Source organism: Syngnathoides biaculeatus, chromosome 23 (assembly GCF_019802595.1).
Source record: "Syngnathoides biaculeatus isolate LvHL_M chromosome 23, ASM1980259v1, whole genome shotgun sequence".
Lineage (NCBI taxonomy): Eukaryota > Metazoa > Chordata > Actinopteri > Syngnathiformes > Syngnathidae > Syngnathoides > Syngnathoides biaculeatus.
Genome location: NC_084662.1, coordinates 16,204,159 through 16,229,713, shown reverse-complemented (window position 1 = coordinate 16,229,713; position 25,555 = coordinate 16,204,159). Strand labels below are relative to the sequence as shown.

The 25,555-nt window shown below is 39.9% G+C and overlaps 1 protein-coding gene across 1 annotated transcript; it reads right to left on the bottom strand.

The window, feature by feature from the left end:
• Nucleotides 1-25,297, bottom strand: xrn2 (5'-3' exoribonuclease 2). Its single transcript, XM_061812445.1, has 31 exons — nucleotides 25,063-25,297; nucleotides 24,409-24,536; nucleotides 24,186-24,297; nucleotides 23,957-24,068; nucleotides 23,818-23,876; nucleotides 23,323-23,412; nucleotides 22,848-22,920; nucleotides 21,870-21,920; nucleotides 21,618-21,775; nucleotides 21,469-21,543; nucleotides 20,806-20,939; nucleotides 20,591-20,648; nucleotides 20,372-20,479; nucleotides 20,244-20,288; nucleotides 19,942-20,073; nucleotides 19,716-19,766; nucleotides 18,870-18,961; nucleotides 18,313-18,448; nucleotides 15,830-15,937; nucleotides 15,670-15,759; nucleotides 14,874-14,946; nucleotides 14,713-14,796; nucleotides 13,029-13,126; nucleotides 12,880-12,959; nucleotides 12,711-12,767; nucleotides 11,825-11,893; nucleotides 11,570-11,698; nucleotides 8,908-9,029; nucleotides 4,446-4,509; nucleotides 835-1,024; nucleotides 1-243 (listed from the first exon to the last, which is right to left on the bottom strand). Exons 1-31 carry the CDS (start codon nucleotides 25,135-25,137, stop codon nucleotides 181-183), a joined length of 2,916 nt encoding a protein of 971 aa, XP_061668429.1. The 5' UTR covers nucleotides 25,138-25,297; the 3' UTR covers nucleotides 1-180.
• Between the last annotated feature and the right edge of the window lie 258 nt (nucleotides 25,298-25,555).

Sequence of the window (25,555 nt, the reverse complement as noted above, 5' to 3'; positions counted from 1 at the left end):
TTTCCACATGACTTGTTCTTTTATTTGACAAGTTGGTAAAATACATTGGAGAATCTCTCAGAAGTTCATTGAACTTTAAAACCTCAGCTTATTTCACCAAAATTATTTTAAAGATTCAGAATTTAAAAAAAAAGAAAAGGTGACAAGACAGCATAAAAAGAAAAAAGAAAAGGTTAATTTCTAGTTGTATCTTCTGGACTGAGGTGGTCGAGGGTAATGTCCTCTGTTGGAGCGGTTGTAGTCCTAAAAACAAAATAGATTTCATTTAGTCAGGATATGAAACCTTGAAGGCTGTCAAATGCACAGAAAAGTTTATGTAAAAGCATGTGAAAATCAAATATAATCCAAAAACGTCAGCTCAGACCTTTGCCATGGGTAAAAGTTTTCACTTGAGCACTGAAATCTCCCACATAATGAAAGACTAATTTTGTCCTGTTGTATCATATTTAGGAACGATAAACATTTGTGACATTGTAAATGAATTAAGTCCAACAAAATTAACAAAAAAAACCTGTGATGAAAAAAAACACTATGAAACTCAAATTATACACACAAAAAAAGACCAGTGTGTGTGTTCAGATCAACTTATTTAAAAATATGCAGCACAAAAACTAATATGACAAATATCACATTCTGATAAACTGGTGTCCAAAAGAGCACAATAAAGTTAATGCACATTATTATAATAGTTGGTATTAGTTCAGTGTGACAACTGCTGGGCAAAAAAAAAAAAAAAAAAAAAAATCCTGCCTTTGTGACTACATTTGAATATAAATCTATATAAAGAAAATGATGAGAGCACAATTTCAGGCTGAGTGTTTTTGTTTTTAGTACCTGGTACTGCTGAGTGCGGTCATCCCGCCGCCCGCGTTGCCAGTTGCTTCGTCCGCGCTGCTGAAAGTGCTGCTGGTAGCCGCTCGGTCCGGCCCCGCCGCCTACACGGCCCGCGTTGTGTTGGTACGCCGCCTGCTGCGATTGCATGGCCCGGTCCCAGCCGTGAGCGCCGCCACGGTACTGCTGCTGTCTGCAAAACAAACAAACAAACAAACATCGTGTTCACGTCGACCGTCTTCCCAGGAGCAATGCTCACCACCATGGCCCAGTTGAACTTTTTTTTTTTTTTTTTTCCTCTCAAGAAACTGTGCTGGTCTACGACCTGAAGCGATGCAACACCACCATCTACAGGGATAAGTTCGTCATTACAGTGGTTTACAAGCAGGAATTTCACAGATGAGCTAGGTGGGACCCTATTCCACACCTTAAAAAAAACGCTGGGGGGGGGGGGGGACACTACTTGAATATATTCGTTGGTGGAAGTAAACTCTTGGAATCGAGTTGTGAAATAGAATCCTCCAAGGCCATGAATGAATTAATAGTGAAGTTGTAAATGTGGACAGATTCAGAATAAGAAACAAGAAGTAGACGTGATTTGTCTCACTGGCTAAATAAAATGTGGCGTGACAGATCTGGCCCTATTGGCTCAAGTTTGACACTTGTGCTGCACATCCCTTAAAACCTAACTTTATATGCCCTCTTATTTATTTATTAAAGCTGAGTAAAATTTGTAACACCCTTATCCCCAGCATAGACCTCCCAGGTGCTCAAACAACCCCTTTCCTCCGTAATTTATCCGCATATACTGTAATTTTTAATTTAATTTCCCCACTCCTTGAACAATACTTTAGTTCATCATATGTAGAAAGTCAGAAAAATGGTCTAAGGCTGTGTAAAGACTCAGATCGGCTTGGTTCCAACCAACAATTACACATTTGAAAATCCACAAACTCACGGGAGATGTTGGCAGCAAGAAAGAATATCACTTCAATTTTGGTGGGTGACTTGCAACTGTGGAAATATGTAATACCACCTCTGGCCTTCAAAATATCCCAAATCACAGTACGCTGGTCAGATTATTTTCCTGTCAATTTTTTTTTTTTTTTAACCCAGAGGTGGCCATGCCTATATTCCCACTGCAGGATTTTCTTTTTTACCTTCGCCTATTTGAACCAAAGCGATGCTTGTGTTTTGTGAATTCTTCAGGCAGCAAACCTCATGCATCCCACTGATGTGATACAATATTTTCTAACTACAGTACGTTCACGTTTTTGAAACTATTTTAGACGCTGAATTATATTTAATGGTCGTTTAACCCTTTAACCAAATGCTTGAGGGAGCATTAAAGCCCAAGTGTCATCCCTATAAACATTCTAAAATAGATATTGAAATGAAAAATACATAACACTATTTGCTTCAATATCTATACGAAAAAATAAATATGAGCAGAGAGCGCGTCATCCATGCTCAAACTTGCGGAAGTGTCATTCGACATCCAAGTGGTCGCCATATTGGCTGAATCTTCTGTTCGTGACGTCACCCCGGACATTCACCTTTGAAAACATGTTGTGGCTTGTACTATGGGAGACAAACATGCCCCGTCAGACACGGAAGATCTTTTCCAAGAAAAGGACATCTCACAATCGAGTGAAGTTACCGGGGCAATATTACCCTATTGTTTCGAGCAATATTTAGATGATATACGGATCACTTCTAACTAACAGACTCCCATACAGTATGTATGAGCCAGCCTGGACGAAGCCGTGCTCGTCCGCGAGGCACGACGCGGAAGCTGTCCAAAGTGCACATCGACACTTTTGGCACCCATCATACTTACGCGGATCTTCTGTTAGGTTATGAGAGACTGATTACGTTGTCCCCCCCGCCTCCAAACTATTATTTTTTTTAGTAGCTGTATACACAACTACTTGTCATTTGGAACCCACGCCACTCTTGTCCTATGCACCCATGCAATCCATTTTTCACAACCTACCGTGTGTCTCTTGGAAACTTATGAAGGGTAAATCCATTCCTCTGAGTGTTCAAGCAGTATACAGCAATGCAATGAGCCAGCATTTTGGCTAGCACGAAGGAACAACGAGCAATCTTCCCGCAGGTAAAACTAATAGAAAGAAACAAGTTGGGTAGAGTGCGCTACTGTCCTGTACGTCACTTCGTGCTTCTTGTCGAAAACAAATCCCTTGAGAAGATTTTCATGGCGGGAAAATCACGTTTTGTGGTGAAAAAACGGATGGGTCCATTCCGGCTGCCGTTTTTTTTTTCCCCATTAATAACATACTAAAAAAAATCAACCATTTCATGACAGTGGCACTTTAAGCAAATTATTTTAAGGACAGTAGAACGCATAAAAAGGTGGTAGAACGTATAAAGTTGTGCAGTGGCACCCGACACAGTGATGATCAAAATATTAAATATGGTAATTCCACATTGCCAGCAACATTTCCATTCAAGCCACCCCCCCCCCGCAAAAAAAAAAAAAAAAAAATACAAAACCAAGCAAAAATACAGTGGATGGCCTAAAGCACCTGACCTGTGTATTTAAAAAAATAAAAATAAAAATATGGGAGGAGAACAGATTTTAAAAACGATTGCTAAAACTTATTATGTTTGCTGTTAAGGGTTAAAACAAGTCAAGTCACCGGTGTGCTGACAGGAACAGGAAGTGGCCTAATGAGCAGTGACCCCAAGCTGACTCCATGCTGACGCACCACCACAACAGGCCTGAAAAAGATCCTGCTGCACAACGTTTGAGTTTGGGCCTCGCAATCGAGCAGGCCGGCAGGATTCGCGATTTCACATTAAGGCGCGCAAACCTCCTCCTTGGAAATTGAGCGGAAAGGACACAAAAAAATTCAGCGGGAGGAGACAAGTGCAGCTCAGGGTCAGGGTAATGGTCCAGTTCACATAGAAAGCTGTTTGGGCATATTCCATACCAGGCTTATGCCTGGATCAGACTACAAGACAAATTTGGACTTTTGCGATTGCACCGTTTCGGACTACTGCTATAAAATCTTGCCAACTTTTTGCAACATTACAGGACGTTTGTATGAAGATATGTTTCGTTCCTATCGTAATCCTTCAAAATAAAAGGCTTCAAGCTTAAAATAGAAAGTCAACTTAAAATTTCAACACAATAAAGCCTTTGCTGTGAGAAAACAGTCCCAAATAAAATATTTTAAACAATACTATATTCGACTTCGAGCTGAAACATGAATAAGTATTAAGGCAATTGGGTTATTTCTAGACACGTTGCCTTTTAGTTCGTAGGCTTGATATTGATGCTGGTTATTAATAACCCAGAGTTCATTTTAGTCTATGCAGCGGGCTGATGGGAAAATGGATGTTTACACTTTAGACACCCTTTATTAAACCATGCAAACTTTTTCGATAGTCTCCTAAAAGAATCGGAATCGAGAATCGAAATCGCTCAAATTCAAACGATGCCCAACCCCACTAGTGAAGTCAAGATATTAATACATGGACCTTCAAATTAATTCTCAAAACAACTTTTCAAGACTCTGGTATGGGTTGATCTTGACATGATTTAACACAAACAGACAAGCTTTAAAGCGTTAAAAGTGTGGACTCACCGAGGAAACTGTGGCTGGTGCTGGAAGGACGGTGGCCCTTTCAACAGGTCGCCTGATCTGGAATCTGCACACGACAGAGAAACACGCATCATAACAGATTCTGCTCACTTACGAAGACCAATGTAAAAGCGGGGCTGCCATGATGGACCCAATGCGTGATCAACTGAGATCAAATTGAGTTTTAGCAAGCTCAGAGGGGCCAAGAGGGACATTTGCATGTTTTGTTAAGCGAATGAAAAATAGCATTGAGCCGGCAGCATTGTGGACTCCTCAAGTGGGCCGCTTCCATCACTGCAGAGCCTTCACAAAGACCCACTTGAGGGGGTGTGGGGAGAAAAAGTATCCACAGCCTTCTTCTAGATCCACTGTTGTCATGGTGATGACCAGCTGCCTGTTTGTTTAGTGAGTCCACCTGCATGCCAGGAAGGACATGCCTCCGTGTACATCATGTGACTATTAGGCTCGAGCAGTCACTTTTACATCCCTGCAAGCCCTCCAACAACCCCCCCCCCCCCAAAAAAAAAAAAAAAAAAATCCCAACTCTAATTTCTTAAGCAGCTCTAAATATGCTACTCACAATAAGAAAACTGGTCAAGTTTAGAGTAATGGGGAAAAAAAGCACAATGTTAGAAATCAAATCTTTGAAACAATATTTTTGTTACTGTTGAAAAATGGAAACAATTTATTAAGGATTGCGTTTACAAACAGTCCCATCCAAAATCATACATAGTTTTTAAATCTAGGTTAAAAACTTTTTTCCCCCCTCATGCTTTTTAGAATATATCCACTTTTTGATCATATTACTTGCACTGTATGCAGTTTTAATTCTTTTTTTTTTTATTGCTTGTCATTTTTATTGCTTCTATCCAGTTTTAAATGTTTTCTCTGTTTTCAAATGCCTTTAATCATGTAAAGCACATTGCGTTACCTCGTGTGTGAAATGCGCTATACAAACAAATTTGCTTTGTTTTGTTATATGAATGGCATGACCAATTTTTTTGATTTTTTTTTTTTTTTGCATTTGTGTTAAGCAACTCAGGACAGAGCAAATAAGTGGTTGAAAACAACCCCGTTTTTTCGTGAGCAAAAGTATTGCAGCAGACTTGAAATGAAAGTAAATAACTTTTAATGTTAGGTGGGATAACCTTTCCTTGCAATAATTACATCAAGCTTACGATACCAATTGATCTCAGACTGTTGCATAGTTCGTTTGAAATGCTTTTCCAGTCTTTGACTGAAGCCCCTTTCAATTCTTGTTTGCTTCTGGGGGGGGGTTCTCCCTAAAGTCTCCTCTTAAGGAGGTAAAATGAATGCTCTATTGCGTTAAGGTCCCGTGATTGACTTGGCCGGTGTACAGCCGTGGATGGCTGGAGTCTTTGGGTGTTTCTTCACAGCTCTCGGCTCTCTTGCTCCGTCACCAACTGCTGGTGATACCCTTGGCTGACCTGTTCGATGCTGCTCAGTAAACTACAATCTTCTCTCTCAGGACACCTAAATTGGTTTACTGACGATGCAAATGTTTGTACAAAAACTGATTGATTTTCCTCTCTTCACTCAGCTTCAAAATGGCTTGCAGCTCTCCGATCTATACGTTTTAAATTTGGTTTTCACAGGTGAGACCCAAAGCTAAAAACAACCACTCATGTTGAAGCAATCAATCCAAAAACACCCAAGCAACTGCAAACCCCCATTCATCACATGTTCCAATACTTTTGCTAATTTGTATGGCTTCAAACAAAAGGTGCAGTGTCCCCAATTAACACATGTAGATGTGAACACCTTGAAATAAAAGATGGAATTCTACTTGAATCCCCCCCCCCCCATACTCATCTTTTGATCAAAAACCCCAAAACAAAGGAATTGACCTTGCCCTTCCTATATTTTTGGAGTGGATTGTACAGTATGAGAAAAGTATATCCACTTTATCTGTAAAGAAAATATATTGTATCTCTACAGAAGTTAATAAACATGAAATACCATAAGGAAAAAGTCAATACAAACCTGATTTTTATAAGAAAGATGACATTTTAAGACATCACCCAGCCCTATATTTACATCTGTTGCATCTTTTGAGAAAGGAGAAATGACTTGAATTGGAGGTCAAGTAGGAAATATCGGGTAGAGCGCAAATTTGGCGTCAAGCTGGACGACTACTGGCGCCGCGCACGGTCACGGCGTTATTGTGGGCAACTTTTCCCGTTTGATGATCTCTTCCACCAACACAGCTCAAGTGGACCACCCAGTCCGCTTCCAATTATAACAACAACGCACGGGCCTTCCTTTGCCGGGTGCCGGCCCTGCTTTAAAAAGAGAGAGAATGACAAGTGGACACCTGTCAATCTCTTTAATTAGCCATGATCTGAGAGCGTCTGGGCCTCCAGTGTGCGCGCACAAAGGGCAACAAAAGGATTACGCCTTCAAATCCTGACAGTGCGCACTAGCCACTGTATTAGGGACGGATTACGAGTCGCTCCGCAACTAAACGCCTCTTTTCAATTTTGATGCCGACTATTTGACTCAGCTCAAACAAAGACACTGAGCCTTTTTTTTTTTGTCTGCAGACGTCGTCGCACAACATCTTTTCTTAGATTAAACCACCGGTTCCCAACCAGCTCTGCCCAGAGAAATGAACAATTTCACTTAATTGGTTAGAAAACTAGTTACTACAAATAAATCTCTGTTCATCTATTTATGGTAGTGATGTATAACGACAAGGAGAACAATAAAATGGCTCTTGTACCATATGGCAGAAGGTGCATACACCTGCTGCCATTCATAAAACCGAATAGGCCACTGGACCCGCATACTATGTGAATGCGAAAATTGAGGCCATATTATGAATAAACTTTTATTTCTATGCAACAATTACGTAACTTAGAAGTGTGTTTCCAGTGGGTTAGCCAAACATACAGTAGCTATGAGGGGACAGCACTTTTGCAATATTATAAAGGATGTGCACTAACTAGTTCACATTGTAGCAAAAGCTGTATTTCTTCAGTGTTGTTCCATAAAAAGAAAACATTTCATTAGGCTTATGAGATATTTGATTGAATTTGTATTTTTTCCTCTTCTTCTGAAAATGCACAGCTCACAACACAACTCACCTTGAGTTTGACACAAGTAATGAAAATAAAATAAAAAGGATGCGGTGGTTAAAAATGAAGTGAATTGGTGAGGTATTTGTGTGCACTTACTACTGCTTTCTAATTGAAAGCAGGTCAGAGGTTGGGCGGACTTGTTAGTTTGTAGCTTTAGCTCTACAATGGCCACCAGCAGAGCTCGGGCGCAGCTGCTTAGAGGACGCAAGCTGGTGGGATGGCGGCGCACAAAGACCCCAAAGCAGCCTCTCCGCGGGTGGGAAGCCACGTCATTAAAGGGGGAACTTAACTTGGCTTTCGAGGCTCTTCAGAGAGTTTCTGTGGCTATACCCACAATGCTTTGCGGCAACATCCTAACAGGATCGTAGAGTTTGAGATAGGTTATCTGATATAATGCCCGCACATTTCCCAGATACTGTATGATTTTTGCCAAGAGAAATTGATCAATTGACACGTATTTATTTTGTAAAACAAATTTTAGGCACCATGAATGAATGAGTGGCAATTGTGATTCACTCGAAAAAAATTAACGTATCAGAGTTTTCGCATTTGAATGAAAAATCAAAGTACATATTTTATCATGAAAAAAGCTCCGATAACTACTTCCACCGCCATTTCGACTTGCTTTGCATGAGCATATGCGCAGTTGTAGTCCCAGATGTACCCGAACAACTGCAATATGGAGCCGTAGTCTCCCTTGAGATGATAATCTAAACGGAAGAATGTGACCGATGGCCGGGAGGAGCTGCACAGCTGTTAAAGGCAGACTGCGATCATGGATGGCGAATTAGACAAGATTCGTTCCACACATCATGCCAGATGATTGATAAGTGATAGCCTGCTACTGCTATCTAGTAGCTAAGCTATATAGCTGGCTGAGTAGACTCAGATGCTGCCAGCCAGCGCGGATTTCTGCTTTCTATGGGACAGAAGTCAGTATAAAACAACCACAGCCATGACGCTAGAGATCATGTTAAAGTAAACAATCTTAAACTAAAATGAAGTGTTAAGCAAATATTTGTGCGTTTATGTATCCGTTTCACAATAAACAGTGGCAAACAGAAGCAAGCACGCTTTGCCTCTTATTTGATGAACGAACATATAGGAATAATAACCGTTTTTTTTTATACCAAGTTTCAAGGTGTTGGAAATGTTTATGTGGAAAGGTTTAAAAAAAAAAAAAAAAAAAAAAAAAGTCTTGAACCAGTTATGTCCCACAGACTGAGGGTATTTTGTCACAAACAAATTGATGTAATTTGTAAGGGACTAGATCATATTTACATCAATTAATCCTGATTTCTATAACATTTTGTATGAAATAAATTCTGGCTTGTGGTAGCAGGATGCTTGTGGCTGCAACTTACGTTGGAAGGACTGCTGACGGCCGCCGCGTGAGGAGTTGTAGTTTCCACGGTGGTTGTAGCTGCTGGGAGGCGGAGCATTGCTGTACTGTCCTCCTCCACTGACTTGGTTTCTAAGGGTGTGACTGCAGGAGGACATGATGTCAAATGTGGCATCTACAATTCCACAGTATGAAGGTCCAGTTTAAGAAAAGAAAAAAAAAAAAAACTTGAAAGGTGCTCATCATGAATTCCAAACACGCCACATTCGGGGGGAGCCAGATGTTCAATTATTCCCCTTTCTTAATGATAATGTGGACGTGTAGAGGAGGAAGCGGAGATCATAATCAAGCATGGCTGCTTAATGGCCAGCATGGAGGGGTTGGGGGGTGGAACAAACACATACACACACACACACACACACACACACATTTTGAAAAGGGTTGTACAGAAGCATAAACATCACACACTGCCAAAATCTCCATGGAATAAATACACTGTGTGTAGACTTCACATTTTTGTTCACATTCATGACAATGTAAAGCTGTCAGTGAGCAACTCGCACAAGAGCAGAAATTACGGTCCTCTCAAAATAACGACCCACAACCATACTCAACACCATATTTAGGTTCGTCTACACCTCAACTCTTTCAGTTCAAAATACGACAGATATTGCAGCCTTAAATATTGGCTGATCGCAACGTTGATCCAATATCCACACAAATCATAAGAGTTGAAGTCAGAAGTTTACATACATACACTGACAAAAATAATTTCTTGTCTCACTCTTTGAATTCAAATCAGAATAAACCTCTCCTATTTCAGATCAATCAGGATCACCTAAATTGTTTATTTTTGTTAAATGTCGTAATAATGAGAAAATTTCTTAAAGAATTTCACCTTATCTTCAAGGTCAAAAGTTTACATCACATCAGGATCTAGTAGAATTTGCTTTGAACTCCATGACTTGGTTCAAACGTTTTGGGTAAACTTCCACAAGACAGTACTCTGCTGGAGTCCTGGTCTACAAGCTTCCCCTTTTTTCCTCCAGATATAATATTGGTCGTTATGGCCAAATAGCTCCACTTTGGATTCATCACACAACAGGACATGTCTCCAGAAGTTAAGATCTTTGCCTTGGTGTTTTATGAAATATGTAATCTGTCTTTTCCATTTCTTTCGTAGCAATGGCTTCATTCTAAACGAGTGGCCTTTCAGCCCATGTCGGTGCAGGACTCGTTTAATTGTGGATAATGACACTTTCTTACCTGCTTCATCCATCATCTTCACAAGGCCAAAGCTTTTGCTCTGGCGTTGATTCACAGAGTTCTGATCAAAACATGTTCATCTCTGTTGAGACAGACCCTGTCTCCTTCCTGAGGAGTGTGTTGGCTGGACATTCCCATGATGTTTATACTTGGGAATATTGGTTTGAACAGACTAACGTGGCAGCTTCAACCATATGGAAATTGCACCCAAGGATGAGCCAGACTTGTGGAGCTCCACAATTCTCCCAATAATTTCCTGGCCGATTTCTATTGATTTTCCCATCATTTCAAAAAAGGAAACAATCTTTGCGGTATGGCTTTAAATACATGCCAGTGGTGCAGTCAATTAACTCACAAGTTGTCAGTTTACCAATCAAGAACTTCCAAAACCATAACCTCATCATCTGGGCTTTCCCATGTTATTTAAAGACAGAACGTTTTGTGTATGTGAACTTTTGACCTCAAAGAAAGGTTCTCTCAGAGATTTTCTCTCATTATTGTGGCGTTTAACAAAATGAAACAATTTTGGCAATCCTGACTCACCTGAAACAGGAGAGATTTAGTCTAATTTGATTTAAGACAGTGAGACAAAAAAATGAATTGAGTTTTTGCACAGTGTATGGAAACTTCTGTATTACTTATTTTGTCGTATGGAATGTTAACAACTGCTTCAATCAAGTGTTATTACTCCGACAAAAAGTCAGCAATAGCAGGTGTGAGGGAAAAAATGTTACATAAAGGTTAACCATGGGTGTTGAATAACTAAAATTTAAATTTAAAAAAATTATAAAAATAACCAATAAAAAAAACTAAATTGCACCATAACAGCTGTTTAACTTAAACAAGCATAATTTGAAGAGCATGAAAAACCCTCACTTACAACTTACAGTTTAAAAGTGCAAAACAACAGTTCAAGTTTACACATTTTTACCGTCAGTGTACGGTAGGAACAGAGTTTGCTTTCTCCACGTGCGGCAACAAACTGTTGAACTTTAAGAATCCGGTTTTATGAACAATATTCTGGCAGATAGGAATAACAGTGCGGCTCTAAGTGCTTGACAGGCACCACCTGTGCCTAATTTAAAGCACTTTTCCTGCTGTGTGCATCTTGACCTCTGAGGGGCAATGTGGTGCATGCAATCAGATAGACACTTGCAATAAAGAAAGCAGAAGTCACCATATAAATTGTTACTATAGCTCATGTGTCGCAGAGTTTTGAAGGATCTATGTCTGAGAGAATCATTATATTGCCTGTTTGTATATTTATCCAGCATTTGTGTATCAAAATTGATTATTTTGAAGGATATAAGTACCATGTGTCAGTATAAATTGGTAGTATTGCGACATAGCAAACATCTTAACTTGAAGAACTATTAGTATTTTGCCATTATTATGAGCACAGCTCTTAAGAAACTCACTTCAGAGCTCTGAAGCCCGGCTGGTCCAAGTGAGCCTGCTGCCTCTTTGGGTTGAAACCCAGCTGGGGTTGCCATGGCTGGTTCCCCCGCCTATCCCAGTCCTCTGGCTTCAGCACGTTAGTGGGAAGCCTAATGGTACCACACAAAGTAATCTGTCAAAATCTATGCCACACTATGCAATACAAGTACAGAAAGACGCCTATAAGAGGTACGTTCTACTCAATACCCCAAATTTTGAATATAAGTGTCACTAACCTGGCTCCGGGAAGAAGGACAGCCTTGAACACAAAGTCCTCCTTAAACTGGGGATCCTGGAACTTTATTCTGGAAAACAACACAAATGAGTGGAATTAAGATAAAACCAATACTTAGTTTCCATAGCTATTTTTATTTTTAAGGCAATGATTTCCCTTTCTGACACTGCAGGCTCAAGTTTACTATGAAACTTAGTACAAAAACAAATTACATTGTGTTTGAATGCCAACACTTTATGGGGAAACTCCATCAACGGGCTAATGAAACAAGCAACAATAATGCAGTACTTTAAGTCTATACACAACATATCTGAACACAAATGGTTGCAACACAGGCAGGCAGACAATATAACAATACTCACTGGTATACATTGTCCTCAGAGAAAAACAATATTAATAAAGCTTGTGACAGCATGTTTCATAAAATGTGCGTCTGCATGGATTATAATGCCACCTTGTGGCCAAGACACACAAATTAGATGAACAATTCTGTTTGAATGATATGGTGATGCACAGACTGTATATTTCTTTACATGCAATTTAATCGCTTCGTCATTTAATATTATAACGGCACATCTTCATGTAACCCAACAGTGTTAAAATGCTCTATTTTATTTCAAAAAAAAAAAAAAAGGCATAATTTTGGGTGGGTGGTTGTTTGGAACCGACAGCATTTCAATCAATCAAAAGATTATTTGAGACACGACTGTTAAGTTACGTGTGTGGTCATGGAATGAATTTAACTTGTAAGTTGATTGTAGTATTAAAAATTTGTTATATTGAAGAAGTCCGAAGGACAAACCGTAATGAAGCGAGGGGACACTGTACGTAAAAATCCAAACTGGACTGTAGCTGTGATGGAAACTCGAGTGGCAAGACATTCTTACCCAATGGCACCGTTCTGTGTGATATCCCGCAGCATTGGGATCGGCGAGCTCACTGTCCTGAAAGAGAAAATGGTAAAAGGGAGGTGAGCACGCAAGCAGGTCAGACAGGAGAATGGCTCGCCTTCTGAAGGGAAATGTGTACGAGGGAGAACGTGCAAGCGGTCCTTACTTATCTGGTAGGATAGGGTCGTCATCAAGAGATAATGTACCTTGGATTCCATGACAGAGTTCTGCCGGCACATCAGTAGGCTAAAAGACAACGTCAATGTGAGCTCATCTGCAATTCCATATATTTAGATGAATATCCGCTCAGGTTACCTGACAAGATTTTACACGGTAGAGTTCCTGGATGAAGTCCGACAGCGGGTGAGACTTCCCAACAAACACCATGTCACTTCCAAGACTGTTTCTCCTCACTGGAACACCATCAAACTTTTGTTATTCACTGGTTATATACACTGGTACCTCTACTTACAAACGTCTCTACTAACGAAAAATTTAGGTTACAAATCACCTCCTCGGAAAAAAATAGCCATTGGACTCCCCAAATTCCACTAAACCTAAACATCCTGTATCTTTGGTTTGTGTAGGACGATAGAGCTCTTCTCCCATTGGCTTTCGCACCTTCCAGGCATCGCATTGGCTAGGAGGGACGTCAATCTTTACCTATGATGCAATTCCTGTATCTTGGTTTGTGTGTCCCGATAGAGCTGCTCTACTATTGGCTATCACTGTACCATCTTCCTGGCATTCTATTGGCTAGGAGGGACGACAATCTTTACCCATTTCATGCTCGAGCGGTCACAAGCTAACACAGGTTGGAAAAGTATAACTTTTTCATTTGTGCTTTTAGCAAGTTTATTCATGTTACTTCACTATGGATCGCAAGAAACTTAGCGGAATTAATTTGTGTGCGTGCGTAGGTTCGTACTTATGTTTCCTTTCGGCTATCAAAGTTTGCCTCGTCCTCTGTCCCCCACTATGCCTTTTGCTTGTCACTCACCCTTCGCATCGTCACCCAACGCCAAAGGTAAATGAACAATTTTTTTAAAATTAATATTTTCATTATGCACTTTAAATGCTTATTTTTGTCGGGGTGGCTTGGAACAGATCAAGCTATTTACATGTAAAATGTGCTTCTACTTACAAAAAATTCATGTTACAAAACGACTTCCGGAATGGATTAATTTTGCAAGAAGGGGCACCATTGTATATGTGTGGAGAGAACAGGTACTCCAATAAGGGAGTTACTCTCACCCTGTCAAGGTGGGCTGCAGCCAACTACAGTGGTGCATTGGGACAAGAATTCTGTGACCAAACTAGTAACTTAAATACACATTTCTCAAATCATCTTTCCCAATTGAAATAGCAATAATCCATTACAGCCTACCCGACATACCATACTATTGTTATATTATCTAAATGTGTTGCCACACCATTTGTGTTCAAATATCCATCCATAAATTTTCTGAGCCGCTTATCCTCATTAAGGTTGTGGAAGTGCTGGAGTCAATCCCAGCTGTCATCGGGCAGGAGGCAGGGTACAGGCCGATGATCATAAAGTTGATGGATGGATGGATGGATGTTTTCATACAATACAGTGCTATTTTATTTATACGAAAAAAAAAAAAGATTCTTAGGGGGCTAGAACTAATTAACTTCATAAAATAAATTTTAATGGGGAAAGATAAGTTAAAAAAAATTACTAATTACAAAGTTAGTAACAGAACAAATTATTCACTTAAATCCTGGTATTGGTGTGTCTAATATGTCTAATTAATGTTTCATTAATTATGAAATTAATAACTTCATAAAATAAATTTTACTGGGGGAAAAATAAGTAAAAAAAAAATACTAATTACAAAGTTAGTAACAGAACAAATTATTCACATAAATCCTGGTATTGGTGTGTCTAATATGTCTCATTTAAGGTGACTCCACATTTAGGGTTCAAGTGTGAAGTGTGCTAAGGATGCAGGGTTACCAAAATAAAGCAACTGACCTTCTTCGGATGTGAGGTCGAGATAGACCAAGGCCAGTGCGGCCCGCAGACGCCGTTCGTCCACAAATGGCAACAAAGCCACACCTTCAAGAAGGTAACACATAGAAGAAAAGTTTCAGAAAAACACGCCCTAAACATCAAGTAGATGACAAACGTTTCACCTTGCCAGGCGTACTTCTTTCCATTCAGGTCTATCGCAAAATCGTCAGGGTAGAAGTCGATAATGGAAGAGTCCTGCGTCACAACAACACATTCTTCATTTAGACAACTAGAACACAGAGCTCCAAAATACATGGTGGTCCAAAAAGTCTCTTTTTACAATTTAACATTCTACTAAATCAACTGAATAGACAAGTAACTGGAAAGGATCAATTAATGAGCACATTTTTTTTCTTTTGCCTTTATACACTTGTACATGGACACCACCACATCAAGGCACTAATTAATTCTTTCAGTGACCAACCTCTTAATTTAATTTAACCCTAAACCCCACTTTGTTTAATTTTTATATAAAAGAGCACTATATTGTATAAAAACACAATGTAAAGAAATCATTTAAATCCTCTATATAGCACAGTACAGTATTTGATGTGTGCCTTTGTGTGGAATTACATTGTTTTCTTCATTTCATAACCAACAAATATGCAGTTTGACAACACATTTACATAATTGTATACAAGTAATGTCTTTCAATTTGACATTCAATTTTATATATCTTCTAACCCCAATGTTATATATTACTTTTATTTATTAATGGTGAGAGACAGAGATGCACTTTTGATTGTCCAGGATCTGTAAAGCATTAACATAAACAACAACAAAATCCTTGAATCCTTGACTATGCAGTGGGATTGAAAAGGTAACCACTAAATAGTGATCAAATCTGATTAAAATCTCAAAAGTAAATGAGACTTTGTGGACACCCGGTACTTCACTGCAAATGTGCTGCTCACTCACCGGACTCATCATTAGGTTCCGCCATGTTTCTGGCAAGAAATTGCCACTGGCGGCAGGAAACACTCCCATCAACTGCTCTAGGGGTTTGAACTGTGCACATGTACAAACAAATTAATACAGGCTTCAAACATGCTCCAACAACCAACAGTCACTTACGTACCGGTTTGGTTCCACTCTCAAAGTCAGAGAACATTCCTTGAATGTCCTTGAAGTCTGAGGCGAAGGGGGCATAGTGAAAGGGGAAGTACCATTTCCATGAGGCGCAGCCCTGGAAGCACAAGGACAAGTCCATATGTTGTTTTCTTTTCAATTCATTGTGTCACCACAGTATGATGTTGCAGTTATCCGCGTGCTTCCAACGGATTATGTCAACTAACAGCACATCTTCGTCCAAACATCTCCTTAACTTTGCCCTTTTCAACAGAATATGTGGTAGTGCTTCAGATTAAAAGTCCATCCCCCGGGACTAACTCTGACATTTAAACTCCTCAATTTCCATTCACACTTCATATTCCAGCACAAGGAGGAACGGCACTTCAACTTTAGGCCTTGGCCACCTAGATTTATAGTCTTTGGAACGTTACGCAGTTACGTGTAAACGAGAGATCAACACCAAAGAGCTGTTATATCCATTGCACAAAAGGATGGGTCTCATTTAAATGTTGAAATGAGATTGTAACATAATAAAAGCCTCAGAGGCCCAGCAGACATCATTTGTGCTAATAAGACAATTTGTATTGTCACAATTTGCTCTGGGAGTGCATCTTAGGGGACAGGAAATTTTGATAGGTTTGTCAGCATAAAATTGCATTTTATCTTTGATTAGCTCCAGCTAGCCAATATTGTAATTAAAAATCACTAGTGGAGGATTCTTGACAAAAAAAAAAAAAAAAAAACACTATATCCATAGGAACACTCCATTAGGAACATAAGCCAATGACTGACATAAGCAAGTGCCTTTACAAAGATAATACATTTGATTGACACGGTCGGAATGCTATTTAAAGTGTAATATATACAGTGTTTTTTTTCCTCATTTTTGTACACTAGTTTGAATAAAAGTAATTCTGGTTGCCTAAAAAAATGGGTTGAAAAAATTAAAAGGGCTATATCCCCTCCAGATGTTTGATTTGTTTTAAATCCACAAAGTAAAAACATTGTAAAATGCTTAAAGAGTTTAACTTATTAAACTCCATTTGGCATACTAAACACTGGCTTTTATCAAACTAATGACAAAGACACCATGTAAAATGCTGTTTATGAAGGACATTGACACGTAACTGAATTTAACATTATTTCTAAATTATTTTTGGATCCAAGCAATGAGGGGAAAGAAAAAAAGAATTCTATCTCTCAAATCGTCAGTATCCGTTTGAGCTCTTTGCAATAGGCATAAAACAAATAGAAGGTCCTCATCATAGTGGGGATGATAAAAAGTGATTTAGGGAGCAAAGTGTGAATCACGTCTTCGGTGTTTTGGGCAAAGCCCACGTCTCCTCCTTTCTCCCCCTTGCGGGTCACTTGGCGATCTGTGCGTGATGGTAGCGCCGTTGGCAGCGACACTGTGAATGTGCGGCAGAGCCGAACAGACACGTCCCATCTGCCGAGGACCTTTTAATCAATTCAGAGCGGCCCACTGAGACTTGCTTTGGAGTGTGTGGAGACCCCCCCCAATCCACCTTGATCCTCCCCACCCCCTTAGCTCGATAAAGAGGGCGTACCAACAACTTGAACATTTTAAACCAGTAACACCTTTCATCACTTGGCAAACATTCCATATGTGAACATGTCCCTTTGGTTACAAAAGTGATTATTTGAGCCACCTCTTCTTTGACAGACTAACAAGATGAACAGTGCAATGGAATTCCAAAAGTCAGGTGTTCCGTTCAGGAAGAAAGCAAACGGCAGAAGTCTGACGTCACATGATGTGCAACGATTAATCAAAAACTATTTTAGCAATTATCATTTAGAGACCTTGTTTACCTTAAGTATATTTACTCTATATTTATGATACTTTATAATACCTATGCTTAGTTTATTTACTCTGCTGCCTGATGGCCAGGTCAGCACAGCAAGTGAAAAGTAATTCTGAATTGCCTTGCCTTGCCTTAAATAAATAAATACATAGAAGCTATGTTTTAAACGTTTGTGTTTTCAGTATAATTAATATTTAAAATATTAATATCGGTAATTATAAAGCTTCAAGGGGGGCCTCAATTACTTGTGGTTTTGGTGGGTGAGGAGCCAACAACATTGTTACCGTTTTGCCAAACCAATTTTCTGTTGGCTTGGCAAAACGGTAACAATGATGAGCACTATCCTTCACTGTGTTGTGACTGGCAAAAAAAAAAAAAAAAAGTAACACGTCAAATAGTTGAACTGGCCGAACGTTAAAAACAGATAAAAGCTGTTTTCCTTGCTCATTTAACAGAGTTGACAGAACATGGAGGAAACATTCTGAGATTGGGACATGGTACTAAAAACAATGTTGGCACATCTTTAGATGTTTGTCAGTATTTATGTCAAAAGTTGGTGCATCCTTGCTGCAATGTATTACATGCAATACTTTGGTCCCAACCGAACAGGTGTTTGCTGGTGGTTATGGCACCAAGAGAAAAAGAAAATGGCAAGCACGCGCCTCACCTGGTAGTAGTAACGCAGCACCCAGCACAGACCCTCAACATACGACTGCACCACCTTCCGCTTGAAATCTTCATCAGACATGTCAACGTCAAATTTGGTCTTGTAATAGCGCTGCTTCCAGCCATCCTCCCACAACCTGCCAACAGCTCAGGTTTAGGGGAAACACTTCATAACTTGAAATGTCAATCAAATGGGTTTCATTCAGATGTCTACACTTCTTACGTGAGCAGAATTCTTGATTAGTTTTGAAATCTTGGAAAATTCAAAAAAACGGGAGGGTGCGCGGCATCTGTGCCGCCGCAAAGGCCTGGAGCAGCCTGCGGGGAGCACCGCCTACTAAAGGGGAAGTCTCCATGAATACCAAATCACTCCGGCGGATTTAGCAGATTTGTTAAGTGGGTCACACAGGAATTGACTGCTTTCCATCTTAATTGTGCAGGGAGGATGCACGTGTGTGCGTGCCGTGCATACTGATGTCCGCTCTTTCGTGTGTGAAAGGAACCACGACAGTCACTGTTATGTTAACGCCACGTTCTGGCTTAGCCCAGTGTGCCTACCTGACGTTGTCCTCTGGCTCGGGCTCGTCGTCACTGTCCGCTTTCCTCTTCACGCCTCTATTATTGTTGGGATCGTTGCTGGGGCCCGCAGACTGTTGACGCCACACAAACATTCACTCAGCCAAGTGATATGGGCTTAAAATGAAACTTCAGACCTTTTTTTTTTTTTTGACAAAAATTACATTTGTGGTTTTCAATCTTTTTCCCTTTTGCTGACTGAAAAATCATATAAAAATGTAAAGAAGTTTTGCTTTGCTCAGATTTGCTAGACTTCTTCTGATCCTTAACAAGCATTGAAGGGTTTCCCTGCAAGATGAACCCCCCCCCATATTTTGATAATCTGGTGCGCCCACCTGTGCATCTGCATGTCAAAACGTTCGTATTGGTCTACATTAGTAAATAGGTAGGTCGGAATTAAAAAAAAAAAAAAAAAAAAAAAAAGAACTAAATCTTTGGAGCGCTTTCCTGTTGTTCTGGATTAAAGTCAAGACAGAAAATAGAGAGATTGTCACAAACGGCACTGAATACTTCCCTTCCACTCAACATTTTAGCTTTGTGATGTCGCCGGAGTGATGGCGAAAATTAAATCACGGACTAAACTGTATCTACCACTTTGGGTGCCATTGGCATTTTTAAAGGTTTCTATCGCAGTCCATCAAATATATGCTGTTCTATAGTACTTGCATGCCCTGACTTCCAAAATTGACATAAAAAAAGCAAGTAAAGTTGCATTTCATGTGATTTACTAATAATACCTAATGATAAATGTCAGCTATCATCAAACAGGAATGGTTAAGTGTAGCTATACGATTCAAGAGTGTTTATTCTTGCAAATTTAGAACTCACATTGCCACCACCGCCATTCCTCATCGTGGCCTTCAGGGACTGAGCGGCATCCTGTGCAGGGACACACACACACACTGAAAATACATCTTTGACCATTTTTTCCCAAATATTCATTCAATGTACTCAAAAACGCAACTTGGTAAAGTGAACTACGAGAACAGTCGCCCCCCCCCCCCCATTGAAAAAAAAAAAAAATCATGGACATTGTGGAATTTTCAGGACGCACCATGTTGGAGTGCATCCTCATGTCGTAGGCTTGGTGGCGGGCATTCCCCACGGCGTCTGGCATGTGTCCTCTGCCCAGCGCCTGAGGGGCAAACTGGCCGCCAGTGATGTAGGCGGGGCCTTGCTGATCCCTCTGCATTCATTAAACCGAAGAGGAGTCACCGCCACCCCGTGCCCCCCAAAAAGAAGGAAAAAATGAGGGGCTGTTTGAAGTCCATATCACAATTTCAGCATCATCCCATTGCTTTCCAATTAGTTTTACAACAGAATTTAATATTTAACTGGGTGATTCAAGTAACTTACCTTCATCCTTTGTCGTTTCTCTTTCATTCTTCTCTTAAAGCTATCCTAAAAGAGAAAGTATTTTCATTTCATTTGCAAATCATTTAGTGATTTACAATATATTTTTAAAGTCATAAAACAAGTCTTACATCATCTTCTTTGCGTTTTTTGAAGATATTGTCCTCAGCCACGCCCACGGCTTCCATGATCATTTCAACGCGTTCCAGATTGACGTAGCCGTTTTCCGTCAGGTAGCCCTGTACAAACATGTCATATACACACAGCTGTCATCTATGCACACAACTTCACTGCATTTCTCCAGCATGAAGGGCAGCAAGGAAGCCACGCTTTAACCGGATCATACTTACTCCGGTTTTGTGCACCACATCTTTGTATATCTTGACGAGTCGATCAATCGCCCCCTCTCTGAAAGATGATATCATAACATCAGGTATTAGATTGGTTGTACCTTGTTATTTGAAACCGTTTTAGCACTTCTCACACACACACACACACACACACACACACACACACACACACACACACACACACAGAGACACACTGAGAAAACGGCAGATCTGACCTGATTTCCAAGGACGGCAGATGAGGGAGGAAGTCGTTTCCGACAAAGAAACACATGAAAACCCAGTCGTCGATGCTCCTCTCAAACTCAAAGGGAAAGGGCAGACTGGCCATGGTCAACTCACGAGACAGATACTGAAACATAACCAGCGTGTTTAGTGTCTCATTGTGATGTGTGTATAAAGAGACGCACACGCACACACGGGTGAGAGGAGACAAAACACGCACACACACGAAAAGAAACCCTTGCAAGTGGCTGCAGATACCGAATAGTTTTCGAATTGAGTATTCTATCCATCCAGCAATTACTCTGACAAAATTGATTTTCCATTGAAAAATGCAAGCTGTACATGTGAGGTGTAGGTACTATTTTTTGTTCACTTGTGATCGCCATCCTCATGTTCAACTCCAATATGTGACTTTTGAGAGTGTACGTGCCCTAGTGAGTAATGTGGGCGTCTGCAAATGAGCGTTGGCTGGCTGCTATCTGAGAAGCTTCGAGACAGAGATTTTGCTAAGATTTTGTTTTTTTTTTTAAATCAAATTATTCAAATAATCATTGATACCCTAACAAATACACACACACACACACACACACACACACACACACACACACACACACACAGAAACAAATGAAAACAGACAAACAGATAACACACTGTACCTCTCTGAGCACAGACAGTCTGATGAAAATGAACTCCTGCTCAGACACTGGCATGGTGTCTGCAAATTCATCATGCTGGATGAAAAATAAGTAAAGTGTCAAGTGTTTTATTTTCATGTATTAATCATACAATTGAGAGATGATCTGACCTGGCCTTGCTTCTCCCGAGCGACGCCCTGACATTCTTTGATTTCGTGGCCCATTTGTCCGCAGAGCGCACAGGGTCGGGGCTTGTTGGGCTTGAACTCCTCCCGGATGATGGTGAAGTTGGGCTCGTGGGTGGCCAAGCCCAGCATGATGAGGTCCGCTGATTGGTCAACACACAGAGACAAAGAACATTTTAAAATAACTGTAATGTGATATTAGTGATAGGTTATCTTTAATGCATATTCAAAACTGACCGTCAGCACCGCACAGGCAGTGATGGGTGTTGGGGTCATGGTTGGGCTGAGCTGTCGACGACAAAAGAAATGTTTGCCATGATCTGTCCTGAATATAAACACTAACATGACAATGTGCTTTTTTTGCTCGGGCCAAAGCAATAAAAATACTTAAGGGCCATTTTGGTCCCAAGGAACTATGTTGAAATTAATTGAGGCCCTTCTTTTGGACAAAAGTGCACTTTGTCGACTTCTTTGTGTAAAGAAACTATGTTAAGGAGTTTCACTTACACAAAATTAATGCTTTACCAATTCCATGACACTGAAATGCAATTATACATAATCCTTTTTAGGGGGTTGTCAATGACTCAAAGAGAGTCACGATGAGGGGTTTGTTAACTTTTTTTTTTTTAATTTAAACTTGAGAATAGTTATTTTTTAAAGAAAATTATCTTTAGACATTTTGCGGGACTAAAAAGCTGTACCAGCGACCTCTGAAAGAAAGATTAATGAATGAATAAAAAGTTGTAATGATATGAGAACAACTGTATTTTGCACCAACATAATTGAAATATGATATTTAAGTCTAAAGACATAAGTCACATTGTTGTTAAATGTTTTCTCTAAAAAGATAAAATAATTTATGAAAAAAATTGTTCTAAAAACACTATTCCTTGATTAATAAACATGTTTTCTCTCTCTTTCCTTCTCACACAAAACTAGTCATAAGGGATGCCGCAAATGGGAGCTCTATCCTAAAATTACAGTTGTGAGGACTATACTTTTTTTATTGGTGCGCCAGGCCCCATATGTAGGTGTAACGTTTAAAACTATGACAATTTCTTGCATATCATTTTGAAAACTGCTGCTTGAGAACAGTTGCATGTGGACGAGAATTAGGACAAGCTGTTTTCCTCACGTCACTACGTGGGAGTGCTTTTATCAATTTCTATCACTTTTTTTCCACATTTGCATTGACATTTCATGAGTGAGCAGAACCTCTCTGTCTCCTGATGTAGTCCATGATCTTATGTTCGCCTTCGCCCGGAACGCTGGCATCAGAGAGAAAGACCTTTAAGATCCCGAAAGGAAAATAAAACTGTTAGTGACATTATGGAGTCAAGGTACACACAACCATCTTTTGTAGATGATCTACAAACTTTAAAAACAATGTGGCCAGAGAGGGTACAGTGATCCCCTGCTATATCACTGCTCAGCATTAACACAATTTCACTTCTCCAAAATCACTACCTATTTTTTTTTAATTAATGTTGACATTATACCTTGTATTGCTATTATATACTGCTGTGCACCAATACAACTCATCCCAAAAATTACATTCTGGAATGAATGCCCAGTCCATGGGTTCACGTGTTTTTCTTTCATGCTTCATCGCAGCAGAGATGTCCCTCGTCAATCAGTATAATTGATTAGCACCACTCTGAGAAACAGTTGGCAGCAGAGAGAATCTCACCGTGATGTTTTGCCATCCTGGGTTGTTACTGAGTCTGTCCGCAATGTAGTAGCGAAGACACTGTGCCAGGTTGTCCATGAACTCTGTCCCCTGGAGACATATGACAACCGTTCATCATGCCAAGAGCTTGCCCAAAAACAAATTTTAACAAGTGATGTTTTTTTTAAATTCCACAATGAACTCATTCACTGACACTACCATTTAAATTTGCCAACGGGTATCCAATAATACACTGCCACCTACAAAAAAAACTCTATATTCGACATGTACGTTTTCCAACAAGTTGAAGATCAATTGGGAACGCTACTTGAACACAGTTAACACTTGAGTTAAAAACATGCAACAATTTTTTTCCCCCCTGGGATTAGGGTGGAAAAGATTAACAGCATTTCATCATTCCAAAAAAAAAAAAAAAAAGATAATATACATGCAAATTAGATTATAAGATGGGTCACAAATGTCTAAGTCAACGAAATCCATATTTTTTGGACTTACTGGTGTGATGCAGTTGCTGTCAAACCTCTCTTTTATCTCCTCAGGCGGCAGGTAACCTCCTTTGTAGGAAGACATGAACCCACGTCAGATGTAGTATTTCTGTGATGAGTTATCAGCAGAGTGGTGAAGGAAGACCAACCTTTCTGGATGACCTCCTCCCGCATGCGTTGCTTCTCCTCAGTGAGCTCCATGCCTTCTTTGGACGCGCGAAAGCGGCGAGAGCGCTGCTGGTTCATTTTGGCACGTGGAGCCTGGTGGGCGTTAAACATTAAAATCATTATTGTGTACCAGTCACAGCTCCTTATCATCCTGTGCTTCCAAAACATTATCTTTGCCAAGAAATTGTTCATCGGATAAGAGTTACTTACCACACCATCAATAGCCATGTACAAAACTCTCCTTGGACGCACAATATTAACTAGACGGTCAATGTACTCAAAGATGGCCACCATCATCTCATCCTCGTTTTTGGGCGCTGGTCTGGAGACACACACAACATCCACTGGAACATTGCTCATTTCGAATTCATACATTTAAAAATAATAATATGCACTACAAATAATTATTTTTGAAAAAGATAGCACTTCATACTTGTCTTCTGGATGTGTACAAGGGTGAATAATGCCATTCATGTCCAAGTACAAATTGTCAAACTCCACCTCATTGGGGTTTGGCTTGGTTGTGTCAACAGGAATACGCACTCCATTGCACTCTTTAGACTGGAAGACACAAATCGTAAAAGTTAATGAGGCAAACATAAAATTGAGACAGTGCAACCTCAGGAAACAGGGTAAAGTTAAAACATAGGTTCCATTACATATTTTCATGAGTTTAATTTCAAACCCAAATGTTAGTGTGTAAATTTCCATTTTTATTGTTATTAAATACAAATATCTTTTTATATTGCGCAAGTCGAAGGCAAAGGCTACGACAGTTTACGTGGCATTAGCGTCAGAGGAAAAGTAAGACTACTGCTGTATCATTCCATGTTAAATAATGAAGTCATGAATTCTGAGTAAACTTGCTTAATATTTGGTGAACATGGAGAGCGGGAGCACTGCGAAAAAAGTCGCGAGAGCGAATAACCGCGATCCAATTACTTACGATTGAGTTAAATTAAATTCGCGGTACTTTGGATTAGTAAAGTGGAAAAAGGACATTTTAAACAAGTTGACATATAAACTTTAATTGGCATGCAGGTGTTACCGTCTCGTCACGTAAGATGCTAACATGCTTACGGCTTACCTTCTCCTCCACACAATGTACAACAATGGAGGGATATTTTCGACTAAGCCAACGGAAAAACGCTGGGACTCCCATTTCTAGGAAACTTTTCTTTCCCAGCTGTGCAATTAAAACTAAGAAACGCGAATAGAACTGCCTTAAAACGTCAAGTAAAAAACGGACGCCCAAATAATAACTGAGGTTGCTAATTTTCCGATGCCAACAGCTACATGCTGCTCGTGAATTGTATATTTTTTCCGGGTCACGCCAATGAACACTTCCGGGAAAATTTCAGTAGCATTTTGGAGTGCTGCCACAGGGAAGATAGCGGCCAGAAAGAGTACTGCACGGGCTCCACATATACGAATGCCATAATAATTAAAACACATTATTTTCCACATTTTATCATCCTCTGCACCCGGTAACCAACCTGGTCACTAAAGACTAGTAATAGGAGCAGGAAATAAAATCCCATATGTGAGTATATTACAGTAATTGACATATGGAACATTTG

Excerpts from the sequence above, each read along its gene's own strand:
- xrn2 (XM_061812445.1), bottom strand. The coding sequence starts at position 25,137 with ATGGGAGTCCCAGCGTTTTTCCGTTGGCTTAGTCGAAAATATCCCTCC. Across the intron at positions 21,544-21,617 it reads CTCGGGAGAAGCAAGGCCAG|CATGATGAATTTGCAGACAC; the intron begins GTCAGATCATCT and ends TTTTTCATCCAG. Across the intron at positions 9,030-11,569 it reads CCGGGCTTCAGAGCTCTGAA|TCACACCCTTAGAAACCAAG; the intron begins GTGAGTTTCTTA and ends GTCCTCCTGCAG.